At 40.6% G+C, this 16,291-nt stretch overlaps 1 protein-coding gene across 1 annotated transcript in view; it reads right to left on the minus strand.

Moving 5' to 3' along the window:
* Positions 1 to 16,291, minus strand: part of alk (ALK receptor tyrosine kinase) — a 1,475,036-nt gene that overhangs the window by 606,558 nt on the left and 852,187 nt on the right. Inside the window, 1 exon segment of the mRNA XM_034159972.1 lies at positions 9,958 to 10,162. Coding sequence (XP_034015863.1) covers positions 9,958 to 10,162 — 205 coding nt within the window.

Genomic DNA, 16,291 nt, shown 5'->3' on the forward strand with positions numbered 1-16,291 from the left:
TGCTGGCCCACCACCACTAGAGGGCGCCCTGCCTGGAGTGCGGGCTCCAGGCACCGGAGGGCGCTGCCGCCTTACAGGAGCAGCCAGGATGACAGCTGTCACCCATCACCGGAGACAGCTGATCCCAATCACTACGGAGGTATATCAGCAGGACGGCATCTCCACCTCATTTGCCGAGATATCGTTTCTACCAGAGAGGTAACGTATCAAAGCAAATAGAGTGCATCTTTTGGATTGAGCTAGTTTTTTGGATTACTGTTCCAACGAGAGGTGGAGGTACCTTTCCTGCTGTTCGGAGTCCTGGGTGCATACGCGCCCCCATCTAACTGTTCTTTGCTCCTCGCCAGCAGTACCAGGTCTGACACGCGGAGGCAGTGGCCACCTGGGAGTTCGGGACTTGGCGGCTCCAGTATTCCCGGGGTCCTGTGGCGGAGGAAGCCGTGTGGTTCCGGTCTTACCTTGGAGAGGCGTCTCCTATCTTCGAGCCTGCCCACACGACACTTTTGTGAATTGACTGTTGTCCATTGCTGTGATTGGTTGTATTCGTTGTGCACATTCACAACAGTAAAGCGTTGTTATTTTGACTTACTCCATTGTCCGTTCATTTGCGCCCCCTGTTGTGGGTCCGTGTTCCTACACTTTCCCAACACTCACGACGTCCTGGGTCAACAGAGGCTTACATTTGAAAGTTTTCAGCTTGAAACAGGATGACAATGTCGCCTCGGAGCACTGCGCGAAGTCCCGCTGTGTGGGAAGTCCTTACAGCGATAGGAACAATCCAAAATCTCTCATCAGCCGTAAAAATTTTCACAGAAAACCAGCTGAATTTCTTGAATGGTGTCCACTCGGATGTGCCTCACAGTTTTTGAAAAAATTTTGATCAAGCACAGCGCCAGTCTCTCAGCAACTTCTCAGACAAAGGAATTCCGACGAGGGGGCTGGACCACTCCTTCCACAAGGCGTGTTCACAGGCGAATGACATCACCGACAGGCGTGAAAAAACTCACGCATGCGCACGAGGGTTCAAGCTTGGCTGATGTAATCACACGTGATTCAAATCCATATAGTTTTTTAAAAAATAAAACTGTCGGTTTCTTTTCTAATAGACCTCGTAAGTTTTCCCCTCTCCAATCAACTTTTTAATCAAACTACGCTGTTCTTGTGAACAATGTCTTGAACGTCCCATTTTTCTCAGGCTTTCAAAGAGAAAAGCATGTTCAACAGGTGCTGGCTTCATCCTTAAATAGGGGACACCTGATTCACACCTGTTTGTTCCACAAAACTGACGAACTCACTGACTGAATGCCACACTACTATTATTGTGAACACCCCCTTTTCTACTTTTTTTTACTATTAGCCCAATTTCATAGCCTTAAGAGTGGGCATATCATGAATGCTTGGTCTTGTTGGATTTGTGAGAATCTACTGAATCTATTGGTACCTTGTTTCCCATGTAACAATAAGAAATATACTCAAAACCTGGATTAATCTTTTTAGTCACATAACACTACTATTATTCTGAACACTACTGTATACCAAGTTTGTTCAAGACTGACACAGGTGGATCAAGAAGCTACTACAATGCTTCAAAACACACCCTGAATTGTTATTCGGGCTTAAACAGAAAGGAACGGTGCTCTGTGGAATAGCCCCATTAAGAGACACCTTGTGAGAGTGAAAACATAGGCCATAGCAATTGTTCTGCCCTATATTTAAGACTAGTTTAATAATATATTTAAAAACAAAACAAAAACCATGACTTGTACCGCAGCAAATCAATCTATACGGCCGAAAACTCAGATGTCAGTCACCCTGTACCTTCTGTCTAAGGATCAAACCTTCACTGGGACGCTCACACCGTGGTTACATTTCTGTACATTTAAAGTGGAGGATAGTCACAAAATTGGCTTTGAGTCCCTTCCGCTCTTTGTGATGTCATATAGGAACATTGTTAGAAGAAGAAATACAAGTAAAATCATTCATGGAATGTTAGGAAAAATAAATAAACTAAAACGTATAAACATATAGACATAAATCATATCAGTGCAAACATTTGTCTTCCATAATTCAAGCACAATCTCTTTTTACATATATTTTATTGATGTGTTTTGCAACATACGAGGGCTGTCCGTAAAGTATAGGTCCTTTTTATTTTTTTTCAAAAACTATATGGATTTCATTCATATGTTTTTACGGCAGACATGCTTGAACCCTCGTGCGCATTCGTGAGTTTTTCCACGCCTGTCGGTGACGTCATTCGCCTGTGAGCACTCCTTGTGGGAGGAGTCGTCAAGCCCCTCGTCGGAATTCCTTTGTCTGAGAAGTTGCTGAGAGACTGGCGCTTTGTTTGATCAAAATTTTTTCTAAACCTGTGAGACACATCGAAGTGGACACGGTTCGAAAAATTAAGCTGGTCTTCAGTGAAAATTTGAACAGCTGATGAGAGATTTTGAGGTGATTCTGTCGCTTTAAGGACTTTTCACGGTGCAAGACGTCGCGCAGCGCTCTCAGGCAACGTCATCAGCCTGTTTCAAGCTTAAAACCTCCACATTTCAGGCTCTATTGATCCAGGACGTCGTGAGAGAACAGAGAAGTTTCAGAAGAAGTCGGTTTCAGCATTTTATCCGGATATTCCACTGTTAAAAGAGATTTTTTTAATGAAAGACGTGCAGGCGGATTGCAGCGTCGGCTCGCAGCCGCCGCGACGCTCCGCCACAGGAAAAACACCTCTGTTGGAAGCCTTGAGGACAAGTTGGAACATCTCCAGCTGATAAACAATTTCTCATATACTCACTCCACTGAAAGCCATCAAAAGCCGCCTGGATTTTACAAATGGTTATCAACACGGAGGTGTTTTTCCTGTGCCGCCGCGCCGCGTCGGCTGCGTCCTGGAATATCCGGATAAAATGCTGAAACCGACTTCTTCTGAAACTTCTCTGTTCTCTCACGACGTCCTGGATCAATAGAGCCTGAAATGTGGAGGTTTTCAGCTTGAACAGGCTGACGACGGCGGCTGAGAGCGCAGCGCGACGTCTCGCACCATGAAAAGTCCTTAAAGCGACAGAATCACCTCAAAACCTCTCATCAGCTGTTCAAATTTTCACTGAAAACCAGCTTAATTTTTCGAACCATGTCCACTTCGATGTGTCTCACAGGTTTAGAAAAAAGTTTGATCAAACAAAGCGCCAGTCTCTCAGCAACTTCTCAGACAAAGGAATTCTGACGAGGGGCTGGACGACTCCTCCCACAAGGAGTGCTCACAGGCGAATGACGTCACCGACAGGCGTGGAAAAACTCACGCATGCGCACGAGGGTGCAAGCATGTCTGACGTAAAAACATATGAATGAAATCCATATAGTTTTTGAAAAAAATAAAAAGGACCTATACTTTACGGACAGACCTCGTATTACACAAACCCACATATATAAGCTCCACTGTGTCATGAAGCATTAAAATTCAAAGACTTTGGCACAAGTTAACAATCATTCAGCCAGCAGACTCTCCCAGAGTGGTTTTTACTGCATTTGTTTTCCTCCACTTTTAAATATGTAACTGTTCTTCAGTTGGGGTAGAAATAACAGTTTGGCTATGTAGGTTTCCAAACAACAGGGAAGTGTGGGTGGATGGCACACTTCGACTACAAATGAGAGAACACAAGCCCTGGGCCTAATCCGTCACACGTGTAATGAGCGTGTCCCCGTTACGCTGCCTTCAGGCACACAAGCGAGGCTGAAAAAAGAACCGCGCACACGTACAGACAATAACAGTGTATTTCTCTTTGTCAGAACTGAGGGACTAAGAATAGAATGTGTCCTGTGCTTTACAGATCAAAGAGCCCTCTCAGACAAACATGCAATTTTTGAACCGTGTTGCTGAACATCACGCGATGTGCACAAGGCGTGACTTTCATCATGTGACTCCAACTGTCCTCTGACATTCCTTGCAAACACAAGAAGCAGTGTGAAAGAGAAAGACACTGAGCTGCTCTTTGTGATTGGACTGGACACACTTTCAAAAAGCAAGGTGGTTGAACACAAGAATGCTGGCACATACAAAGACATGAAAGTACCACCAACAAAAATAAAATCAAGGTTAAAGGACAAAACTGCACCAGGTATATTTGTTGAATTTCTCAACAAAATATCTACAGTCACGGTTAGAATATATATATATATATATATATATATATATATATATATATATATATATATATATATATGAAAATCAGTGGACCTCATAAAGATTTCTCCTTGTTATATAAACTCTACACAAAACAAACAAACAAAAAAATTTCATTCTGCTGATTTTTTTCCCATATTATTGATAGAAAGGACTGCGGTAGGCAAACAAATAAACAGCTGTAAGACTCACTGAACCGGAGCCTGGTGCTCAGCGACTGAGAAAACAGAACTACTTTGTGCTGAGTGAAAATTTACAGATGGACAGATGGTTTAACAGGTGACATCTGTTTTATGGATTTTTTTTTCTTCTTCCTCATCTTTAAATGGATGAGCAGATCTGGGTTTGAGGTAAGCACACTGTCATTGTTGGTTTATATAGATTCAGAAACAAATTCATCCATTTGTAATTTGAAGCAGGAAGATATTAGGGCCCAGTCCCACTGCGGAGAGGATTAATTGCACATGAATTGAGTACACAAATTACGGGCGTTCATTGTCGTCCGCAACAAAAATGGCCAAAAATGACAAATGTCACAGTATGAACTATGGATATATTAATAATAAATAGCGAAAATATGGTGAACAATCACTGTTGTATAATGCATGTAGTGAGGAAACGGATCCAACGCATTGCGATTATCACGGCAGTATTACAGGTGTATTATGAATGCATCACGCATGTGTTTGCACGTGCACGGCATCTGCGTTGTGGCCATAAAAGAAGCGCACTTGCTCCTTTCGGCATCACTATTCCAATGGCCCAGCTGCAGCTTCCTCTGTGATTCAGGAGGTGATTAGAGCTGTTTTCAATTTGCAGAATAAAATGATTAATCCGCCACAAAATAATTATTTTATATACACAGCATCCAGTGCAGAGCGTGTGGCTGCCGGTAGAACAAACAACAGCATCCAGCTGTGAACACAGCACATCTGATTTGCATCCACCGCAAATCAGATGCAAAGCAGACGTCAGACGTAATAAAAATGCTTTATTCATGGCCAATCTGTATGCAGTCGCTACAACTTATTTTAGTTTGTGATGTGGACATGATGGGCACGCAAAATATCTGTTTCACACACTGTGCCAGTCCGCTGCCAAGCCGCAAATCACTGTCAGTTGCAGATATCAGCAGATGGCGGTGAATATACAGCGTATAGAGTGAGTATGTATTGAGTATGTATGGAGTATGTAAGGCGGATGTCATCCGCAGCCAAAATTCTGTGCAGCTCAAAAATCCTGGAAATGGAAAAATGTGCCTCTGCGGATAATTGCGGACATGTGCAGGTGTCAGCTGACTCATACAAACATGTTTCATGGATATTACAGATGTTAAGCGAATATGAGCCAATTTTGTGCGCAATCCATACGCAAAACCTCCTAAACGCCAGTGGGACAGGGCCCTTAAGCAGATCTAATCAAATAAAATCATCTTCAACAGATAGAGAATTGCAATTGGGCCATGCATCAGTCACAATTTCTTGGGTACACTGAAGCATGGTCGGGTTCACACAGAAATCTGAGGCCTGTACCACACTCTGCTGTACATAACATACACAATACATTTGATGTTTACCACATTTACACGAGATTTCCTAATGGAGTGTATCTCAAATTTGAGACTGCTCTGTCTCAAGTAGGAGCTCTAAGTACGCCCAGCTGAGTGAAAAGAGCACTGATTATGGACTGCTTTAAATTTTCAAATGCAGTGCCACAAGTAAAACACGTGTTTCAATGAATATGTCCACATTTATCTTATACAACCCCTGGCAAAAAATTATGGAATCACTGGCCTCAGAGGATGCTCATTCAGTTGTTTAATTTTGTAGAAAAAAAGCAGATCACAGACATGACACAAAACTAAAGTCATTTCAAATGGCAACTTTCTGGCTTTAAGAAACACTATAAGAAATTAAGAAAAAAAGATTGTGGCAGTCAGTAACGGTTACTTTTTAGACCAAGCAGAGGAAAAAATATGGACTCACTCAATTCTGAGGAAAAAATTATGGAATCACCCTGTAAATTTTCATCCCCCAAATTAACACCTGCATCAAATCACATCTGCTCATTGACATTGACCCTATGTGTCTTTTTGCAAGGAATGTTTTTGCAGTTTTTGCTCTATGGCAAGATGCATTATCATCTTGAAAAATGATTTCATCATCCCCAAACATCCTTTCAATTGTCCAAAATATCAACATAAACTTGTGCATTTATTGATGATGTAATGACAGCCATCTCCCCAGTGCCTTTACCTGACATGCAGCCCCATATCATCAATGACTGTGGAAATATACCTGTTCTCTTCAGGCAGTCATCTTTATAAATCCCATTGGAAAGGCACCAAACAAAAGTTCCAGCATCATCACCTTGCCCAATGCAGATTCCAGATTCATCACTGAATATGACTTTCATCCAGTCATCCACAGTCCACAATTGCTTTTCCTTAGCCCATTGTAACCTTGTTTTTTTCTGTTTAGGTGTTAATGATGCCTTTCGTTTAGCTTTTCTGTATGTAAATCCCATTTCCTTTAGGTGGTTTCTTACAGTTTGGTCACAGACGTTGACTCCAGTTTCCTCCCATTCGTTCCTCATTTGTTTTGTTGTACATTTTTCGATTTTTGAGACATATTGCTTTAAGTTTTCTGTCTTGACGCTTTGATGTCTTCCTTGGTCTACCAGTATGTTTGCCTTTAACAACCTTCCCATGTTGTTTGTATTTGGTCCAGAGTTTAGACACAGCTGACTGTGAACAACCAACATCTTTTGCAACATTGCGTGATGATTTACTCTCTTTTAAGAGTTTGATAATCCTCTCCTTTGTTTCAATTGACATCTCTCGTGTTGGAGCCATGATTCATGTCAGTCCACTTGGTGCAACAGCTCTCCAAGGTGTGATCACTCCTTTTTAGATGCAGACTAATGAGCAGATCTGATATGATGCAGGTGTTAGTTTTGGGGATGAAAATTTACAGGGTGATTCCATACTTTTTTCCTCAGAATTGAGTGAGTCCATATTTTTTCCTCTGCTTGGTCTAAAAAGTAACCGTTACTGACTGCCACAATCTTTTTTTCTTGATTTCTTATAGTGTTTCTTAAAGCCAGAAAGTTGCCATTTGAAATGACTTTAGTTTTGTGTCATGTCTGTGATCTGCTTTTTTTCTACAAAATTAAACAACTGAATGAACATCCTCCGAGGCCGGTGATTCCATAATTTTTGCCAGGGGTTGTAAAATGATCAAGTCACTGCAAAGACATTTGAAGGGCATTTCAATCAAATTACCAACGGCAGAATGAGTGTACCTTGTTTCTTATGTTGTGCTTGTGAAGCCATAAAAAATAAATAAATCATCCCAACAGTGTTGCCAGATATCAGTCATTTATGATTTTAGTGCTCGAGGGGTTGGAATATTTGTTAATTTGGTTGGTTGGCCTGTTGTATCTGATCAGAAGAATGTCTTTGGAGTGATCAAGTGTGTAACTCTACAGTACATCTAGCAATCAGTGTTGAAGCTCCGCACACTGCTACGTCTCATTAGGCAAAATCCAAACACTATTTTTATATTGTATAATACCACACACTCATAAGAAACATCAATTAAAAATGTAAGTAAATAAATTTTCCTTTGGGAGGTAAAGCCAACCACAGGGGTCTCCTGGTTTACCAACAACCAAGAAAGAGTGTCTATGCTGATGTTATAATATTGGAGTTACATTCTCTTCAGGCAACTTCCTGGTTCCTGACTTTCAAGAAGGAAAATCACTTTGACCAGATATAAGAAATATATAAAAACAAATAATGTGTTCTGCTGGCTCCTGGTCTTCAGGGAATGACAAGATTCAGCTTACAGTAAGTATTAGGGGGGTCAAAGATCATGAAAGCCAGAGTTTGGATGGATACAGTTTTCAGATCACCAACCCCTCCCCCAAAACGTTTCCTTTCCTGTCCATTTTTATAAAGAACTTAATGAGCAAAGAAAACAAGTAGTCCAATGTTTTATATAATATTTTGAAATGAAATGCTTAATTGTTATCTTAAATTGCAATATGAACAGTATCAGTGAATAAAAAACAGCCTGTCAAATTCATCCATCCATCCATTTTCTTCCACTTTATCTGGAGTCAGGTCGCGGGGGCAGCAGCTCAAGCAAAGCCGCCCAGACCTCCCGATCCACACACACCTCCCCCAGCTCCTCCGGGGGAACCCCAAGGCGTTCCCAAGCCAGCCGAGAGATGTAGTCCCTCCAGCGTGTCCTGGGTCTTCCCCGGGGCCTCCTCCCAGTGGGAAGTGCCCGGAACACCTCTCCAGTGAGGCATCAAGGGGGCATCCGGAAAAGATGCCTGAGCCACCTCAACTGACTCCTTTCGACGTGGAGGAGCAGCGGCTCGACTCCGAGCTCCTCCTAAGTGACCGAGCTCCTCACCCTATCTTTAAGGGAGCGCCCAGCCACCCTGCGGAGGAAACTCATCTCGACCGCTTGTACTCGTGATCTCGTTCTTTCGGTCATGAGCCAAATCTCATGACCATAGGTGAGGATCGGAACGTAGATCGATCGGTAAATCGAGAGCTTTTCCCCCCTGCTCAGCTGCACAGCGACCGCATCACTGCGGATGCTGCACCGATCTGTAAAATCATGAAAAGTTTAAAAAATAGACCAAAGCTGATCTCAGTTGATTACTCTGAAATCTTTTTTTGAAAATGATGAGGATGTGAACATTGGTGAGAGGGTAACAATAAAAATTATACACCATATTGGTCAAAGTATTATTTGAGATGTTTGAATTTTACGTGTGATTTTTATCTACTGTATGTGTATATTTATTTTATAGCTCTTCTTTTGAAAGCAAAATAAATAATTCAAGAAGAACTATATTCATTACCATTTCAGGATAAATACATTCATTGTACCCATATTCATTCAAATCAGGGGTCCTGCTCAGCATACGGTTTTATTTAGATTTAGAGTTTAGATTTTAGATTATTTTATTAGATTTTATTATTTTATGTGGATGCAGATAAATCTTGAAACAGTACTGTGTTTAGAGAAAACAGCAAAGAAAAACATATTAAGAAAGTATCGTATCCATGTGGACAAGGGCTCAATTTGACAGATTCTTTTCCTTATTTGGATCGAGAAGTGCACTGAAGCCTTCACCAAGATGTCTTTGCAGCGAAGCACGAGGCTGTTTTTAACAGACTGCATTTAATGCATGTAATGGAAATGTACATTTTGTCATTAATTGGTGGTTCACATGTGTTCTGAACTGTGGGGGCGGTCCTTAAGACCATTACAACAACTGGTACTTCGTGATTTTATTAAGTAGTTTATCTTTGCAGCAGCAATCTTAAATCTTTCTCAGTTCTGTTTCCATCGACTGAGTGAAGACAAGTGTTGTCTGTAAAGTGAGCGCAGCATTGATCAAAACACTGAAGAAATATTATTGAAAACTAGAACCAAACTAAAGAAAATACTGATTTCAGATTTGTGTACTGCACAAGTGTTAATTGATTCCCATTCAGTTCTTAAATGTAACATATGCAACATATTCTAAACCAGATACACCATGAGATAAATGATCCGGCAAACTTAAAAACATCATTATTATTTTTTGTTTTTTTATGTAATGAATGACATAATTTAAATGGCTCCTCTTGTCTCAACAGCTTATAACAACACATGTAAGTTTATTCTAGACATCCATGACACAGCCATGCAATTGTGCATTCAAAGAAACGCTGCAAGAATTTGTCTCATGCCTGCAAAACGAGCACTTACCCCGTGATACGAGGCAGTGTGTCAGTGGAGAGGAGGGAGAATGCAGGTTTGTCCCGCTCTATGAGCCAGATGGTGTACTGCCCGCTTTGCTTTGGGTGCAGGAACACCGCCATGTCCAGGCCACAGGGACTCTGGCCCCCCCACAGCCAAGGACTCAGCACCCAGGGACCTCCGAAGGCCGAGCTGTTCACCCAGAAGAACTGGCCTGAGGTGGACAGAAAAACAAGTGCAGCCGTAAACAAAAAAATAAGACATAACCAAAGGACAAGGTTGGACCCGTCCTCGTGTGTTGTGCTGTTAAAAACTTTGTGAACCCCTTGAGCTCTTACATGTTTGGAATGTTTTCAGACATTAAAAAAACAAAAATGCAGGCTTTTTATATAAAATTTTCTAAAATGATACCTTTTAAACTCATAGTGAAAAGTAATATCTACATCATGAATTAAAAGAAATACATGTACAAATCTAACAGCCAAAAATATAACATATAAACCATCACTTTTATATCCAGTTTTCTTCAGACAAGCGTCAACAGCAGATGCTACTATTATTGTGAACACCCCCTTTTCTACTTTTTTTTTTACTAATAGCCCAATTTCATAGCCTTAAGAGTGTGCATATCATGAATGTTTGGACTTGTTGGATTTGTGAGAATCTACTGAATCTACTGGTACCTTGTTTCCCATGTAACAATAAGAAATATACTCAAAACCTGGATTAATCTTTTTAGTCACATAGCACTACTATTATTCTGAACACTACTGTATATGTTATACATGGAGTTTATTATATGGAAAACCATAGAAAAGCTTTTGTCCAGTGAGTGTGAATATCCGGATTGTATGATGACGCTTCAGATGAGTTCTGCTGTATATTTTCAGGCAGCAAAACAACCTGTCTAATCTAGAATACTACTTCTACTGGAAACAACTCCTGTTTTTTAAATTTATTTTTAAAATATACATGTTTTGAAATTAAAATGTTCATGTTCTTTATCCATTGTGTGTGTGTGTTTAAAATTCTGTCTTTGTCCCATTTTAATTTTTTTTTTCTTTTTTTATGTTTTGGCCTTGAGGAGCCAAACCGTGTCTTTGACTTTTCAAGCCTTGGTCTTAAAGGGTCAAATCCTGGGCCGTGAGGGGTCAAATCTTCATCTTGGGCCTTGAGGGTTTGAGCCTTGACAATAACACTGATCAACAGTATCAAGCACATTTTAAAAGCCCGTCAAATGATAATGTGTAGTGAAGCTACATAAGCTACATAAGCTACATAAGCTTTGCTTCTGCTCATCCCCTTTTTGGTCACATGTCACTGTGGAATTGTCTTGTATATCAGTTTTTGTTATTGACGAGTTGTGTGCCAAATAAATAAGTTCCAATAAGTTCAAGTTCAAGTTCAAGCACTGAACATCAGAAACAAATGATGTGCTGTTACAGCATGTGAGCTACAGACAGCTGAGTGATGCTTTATGATTTCAAATGGTTTTCAGCCAATACCTTAGAGCAGCACTTGATGAAAATGCATGAAGTAAAGCTACTTTTGGATGAGAGCAATGATATCTCCCATTAAGGAAAAAAAAAGGGGGAGGGGGAGGCATCGTGGGTGAAAAATCAAATCAGATTCTCTCCAGCTTTGATATAAAGTCTCATTTCACTTTCAAACCTAATGTGCTCATTCAGGAAGAAAGTTCATCACTACTTGTGCGTGTGTGTGTGGTGGAAAAGTACAAAGAATCCCAAGTTGAAAGGAAGAAAATCTATTTTTATTGCGACCAGTTAAGAAAAGCATCGTTGATGAGGGGAAGCTTAAAGCAGAAAAAAATGTCACGGAAGAGGGGCTTTTATTCTTTCTATTCTATTATTATTATTATTATTCCCAGGAGCCATTCAAGGTGAGAACGCTCTCTAATTGCTATTCATTTGTCACTGGAGGGGGCTGGAGGAGGAATAGTGGTACAAAAACAGTTGTACCCGTTGTTATAGAGGAATTACTGCCATCTAAAGAGGCAGACGATGACAGTAGACACAATAACTTTTCAGTGTTAATTAGACAGAATGCACCACATGTGCACATCGGAGTGCACAGGGCCGAGCATCAGCCCACCTCCTGTTCTGAAGAAGGCTGGATAAAAACCCACTCTAAATTAAATACATTTGTATTAAAGTTGATTAAATGCCCACCCTAAATTAAATAATTTTGTGAACCCAACACATCATAAAAAGCAAAAAGTAATGTGTTTTCATGATATTTTTCACGTATCTTCTGCATGTTACCTGTGACTGATCAGTGGAATCAAAGTTTATGTTGAATGTGCCCTTATTTTGAAAGGCTCTTGTGCAAGAAAACAGAAAATGTTCCACAACAATAATGGCCAGCTTTGCGAAGGTTGAAACACTTGAACTTCTAGTGTCTTAAACCTTCACAAAGCTATCCATTGGTGGATTTTGGGCTCGAATAGAATGATCAAACAAACACCAACTGCCTCTGTGCACCGCTCCTCACGTCACCTTCTCTGTCTGATGTCCACTCTAAGTTTTGAGCACGTACACTTTCTGACTGACCTACATTTAAGAAATGAGAAAATAGATTTGTACAGGACAGACATGGTAGTTAGGTGAACTGGTGACTCTAAACCATAGGTGTGAGTGAATGAATGTGTTTGTGTATATATGTTGGCACTGTGATAGACTGGCAGCCTGTCCAGGACCTGCATCCGGCCTCTCGCCTCCAGCCCTCACGTGACTCATCTATCAATCCAAATCAGATAGAAAAACACTGAATTGGGAAAAATAATCAATCAGGTATAGCTTTTCAGAACAACCTCCAAAAGAAAGACTATAATTACAGTTTACAGTCATCAAAGATGATACAGTGATGCTGAAATGTGCCAGAATCTGACGGCATTATTTACTGCGTCATGTCTTAGTTCACCACACTCATGACACTTATTTTGTCAGTGGTTTTATTTTCTGTTTCAGTTATTTCCTGTTTATCTTACTTTAGTTATTTGTCTACTTTCAGTCCTACCTTTGTATATTCATTAGTTTTATTTCCTGTTTGCTTTTCTTTTGTCTTATATTGAATTATCTGTTTATTGTTCCACATAGTTCCATTCTGGTTTGGTCTTAGTCTTTATTTTCTTGTTTAGCTCTTTTCAGTTCTTACATTTGTTTCATGGTTTAATTCTTTCCTCCTTCATGTCAGGTTTTCTTTCTTTTATTTCTTGTTCATTGGGACTTGGGTTTTGTTCATCATTTGTGTTGGTGTTTTATTTTGATCACTGTGGTTAGGTTCACCATCTTGTCAGGTCCTGTTCACTTTGCATTTGTCTTACTGCACTATCTTGCACCAGCTTCTCTCACCTTCATTGTAATTCTGTCTGCTCTGTTTCCTACACTCTCTTGACTCCTGTCTCACCTCTGTCTCATCTGACCACACCCCTTCCAGAACCTTCACTGACACTTGTGCCTTGTTTCCCTAATTACTGCACCTGTTATTTAAGCCCCTCACTTTCTCCACTCCCTGCCAGTTCGTTGTGATTTCTTGTCCATGTTCCAGCCTTTGGTTTTTGCTCTGTATTTGTTTTTTGACCTTGCTCCTGCCTCAGCCCATTGTGTCTCCTGGTATTTTGGAACTATGCTTGTTACTGACTATGCCTCTGCCTGACCGCTGCTTCTCAGACTGCCTTCCTGTGTACTGAACCCCAGCCTGATTTCTGAGATAAAGCCTTTAACGTATATCTCAGTATTCTGAGTCTGCATTTGTGTTCAACCTCCTTCTGTGCCATGCCTACCCAGCTCATGACACAAACAATGAACAAAATACACAGCGATTCTTGATGCATGTCAATGCATCACTGATTTTCTCCAGCCAGGAACACATGGATTTTATACAGCGTCACAATTTTTGCAGCGCTGCCTCATGGTGGAGTTACAATGAAATAGCCAAGATGTTTTTGTAGTGCAGATGTTCACCAGAAGGACATCAAGGTTTTTAAGAAAAATAAGAATATGCCCATTTTTATACACAAGCCTTCAATTTTCAGAGGCTGTACTTGGAAAAATTGAATATAAGGATCATTGCAAATAAAATAATCCTTTTTACAGCCACTTTCTTTGGACAAGTTAGCGGATGAATTCATGAGCATCTCTGAGTCACTGAATATGGTCTTCATTTAAATCAATCATTAAGAAATACAGACTGTACAAGACTGCATGGCCAGTCTGCCTGGAGTAAGCAGTTCTCAAAACCAGAGTAACCATGCAAGAAAGACACGAGTGAGGGAAGCCACCAAGACACCCGGATAAATCAGAAGTTCTAGATTGATGTGGCTGTGACTGGAGAAACTGTGGATTGTGGTTTCGTCTGTACCACCGGTTGCAGTTTCCTATTGGAGTGAAACAGAGCAGAAAAAAAAAACAACAACAAAACAAAAAACAGGTGAAATCAAGGATTAAGGCATTATCTCTCATATGCCTTCTGGCAAACTTTATCTGAAAGCATCATGTCTTTTTAAGGAAATACTGTGACACTCCACCATGAAATTAGGTGACATCTGTCAGTTCAATTCACTATATTTGTCTTGTACGTCACCCCCAAGGGGCTTCACAGGAGAAAAGTCTAATGTTACCATGTGTGACATAATTGTTGCTGCTCTGGTCAGCTCTCGGCTGGAAATCATGTCACAGCAGGATATTAGTCAATCATATTTATTAGTCTCTGCATCTACCATATTTCCTGACACTATATCTACAAGACTTTACATATTAATAAATGCCTGGAGTGATCACCTTCTGGAGCTGATCACCTTCTGGAGCTGATCACCTTCTGATTTTATCTCCAGCCACTGAAAGATCAACATCCTTAAGTTTGAGTCGCACCGTGATGGACTTTGAAAACTTGTGCGTAATGATACGATATTTTATTATTTGTCCATATCCGTTTATGTCCTCTACAAACTATTTTCTCATTTACTAAATGCATTTCTTATTAACTGATGTCCAGTGGGTCTATTGGGAAGTTTTGTGCATGCTCAGAACTTTGAGTAGACATTACACACAGAGCTTTCTCAGTGGTTGAAACTTTGTTTACAGTTTACTTGTTTGAGGATTGCCAGTGGACATTCAGAAGACTTTAGTTTTACCCATGTGTTATCCGTTTGTCCTGTGTATGAGTCTGGAAGTGCTCCTCACCTACATTCGATTGTTGTCCGCTCATTTCAGCAGATCCCCAAATCCAATAAAGCAGTTTTTTTTTTTTTTTTGTCTTGTCTAATAATGATAATTCCAACCCCTTCGCACCCAGCTCCCACCTCTGTGCTCAGTTTTTGGGCCTTCTCAATAGCAATAAGCACTTTGACATGCTCCAAAAGCATTAGGAGCATGCACTGTGCACCCCCAATCAAGATAGAGCCCTAAAGCTCTAATGTAGGCAGGCAGACCGACTGTAATTTATACCCGTTCAATAATCAAGAAAAAACTCTAATTATTTCTTTCTCTACACTGCTGTTATTACTGCGAGAGATGTTGACTAAAATAAATTAAATGGCTTAGCGCTGGGCTGAACCTTCAATCACAACTAATGTGGAGGAGAGTTTTTTGTGCTTATTTAACATTCCACCACTTATTTAATATGTTCCACTGCATTAAATGGACTCTGTTGAGGGCAAGATTCCATTTATCTGTGAAGCTCAGACTGGGTCTAATCATCAGTGTTTCAAAAATAGTTCTTGAATATTACACGAGTGTGGAAGCAGACAAGCCCTTAACACAAAACCAAAAGCATTTCAGTCCAAAGTGATACCTCTATTTTCTGGTCATATCACATTAGAAACGACTTCTCACCACTGTCTGTGCCGTTATAGATTCAATCAGTGGAGGCTCGTGGTGATGTTGCACACCAAATCAGGCCAATTGTTGGGGAGAATAGAATTCCCTCAGATAATAAAATTGAAGCTGAAGGCCTGAGAGATGAAGGAAAACAAACCATTCAAGTGGTATTCTCAGTCAAATCCTCTTACAGCATAATGCATTTATCCAGGACCAGAAGAAGCTTTATGGGGTCTCACTTTGAGTGTCTCAGATTTTAATTTACAACCCAGTCAAGTGCGTGACACGGTGACGTGGCTTCCACTGTGGGAAGACGCTGTTCAACATGCAGAGGAAGCAACCTTCTTGTGATCCTGTGTTATTTCTTTCTAATGGCAAATGCTACATCTTGGCAGTGCTTGGAATCTTAAAACTACGGGGCCAGCTATCCCACCGACAACAAAAAAACAAAACTTTGACTACATGCCTGCAAGACGGCGCATTTAGCGCCTGAAATCTACTTTGAA

This window comes from Thalassophryne amazonica, chromosome 19 (genome assembly GCF_902500255.1).
Source record: "Thalassophryne amazonica chromosome 19, fThaAma1.1, whole genome shotgun sequence".
Taxonomy (NCBI): domain Eukaryota; kingdom Metazoa; phylum Chordata; class Actinopteri; order Batrachoidiformes; family Batrachoididae; genus Thalassophryne; species Thalassophryne amazonica.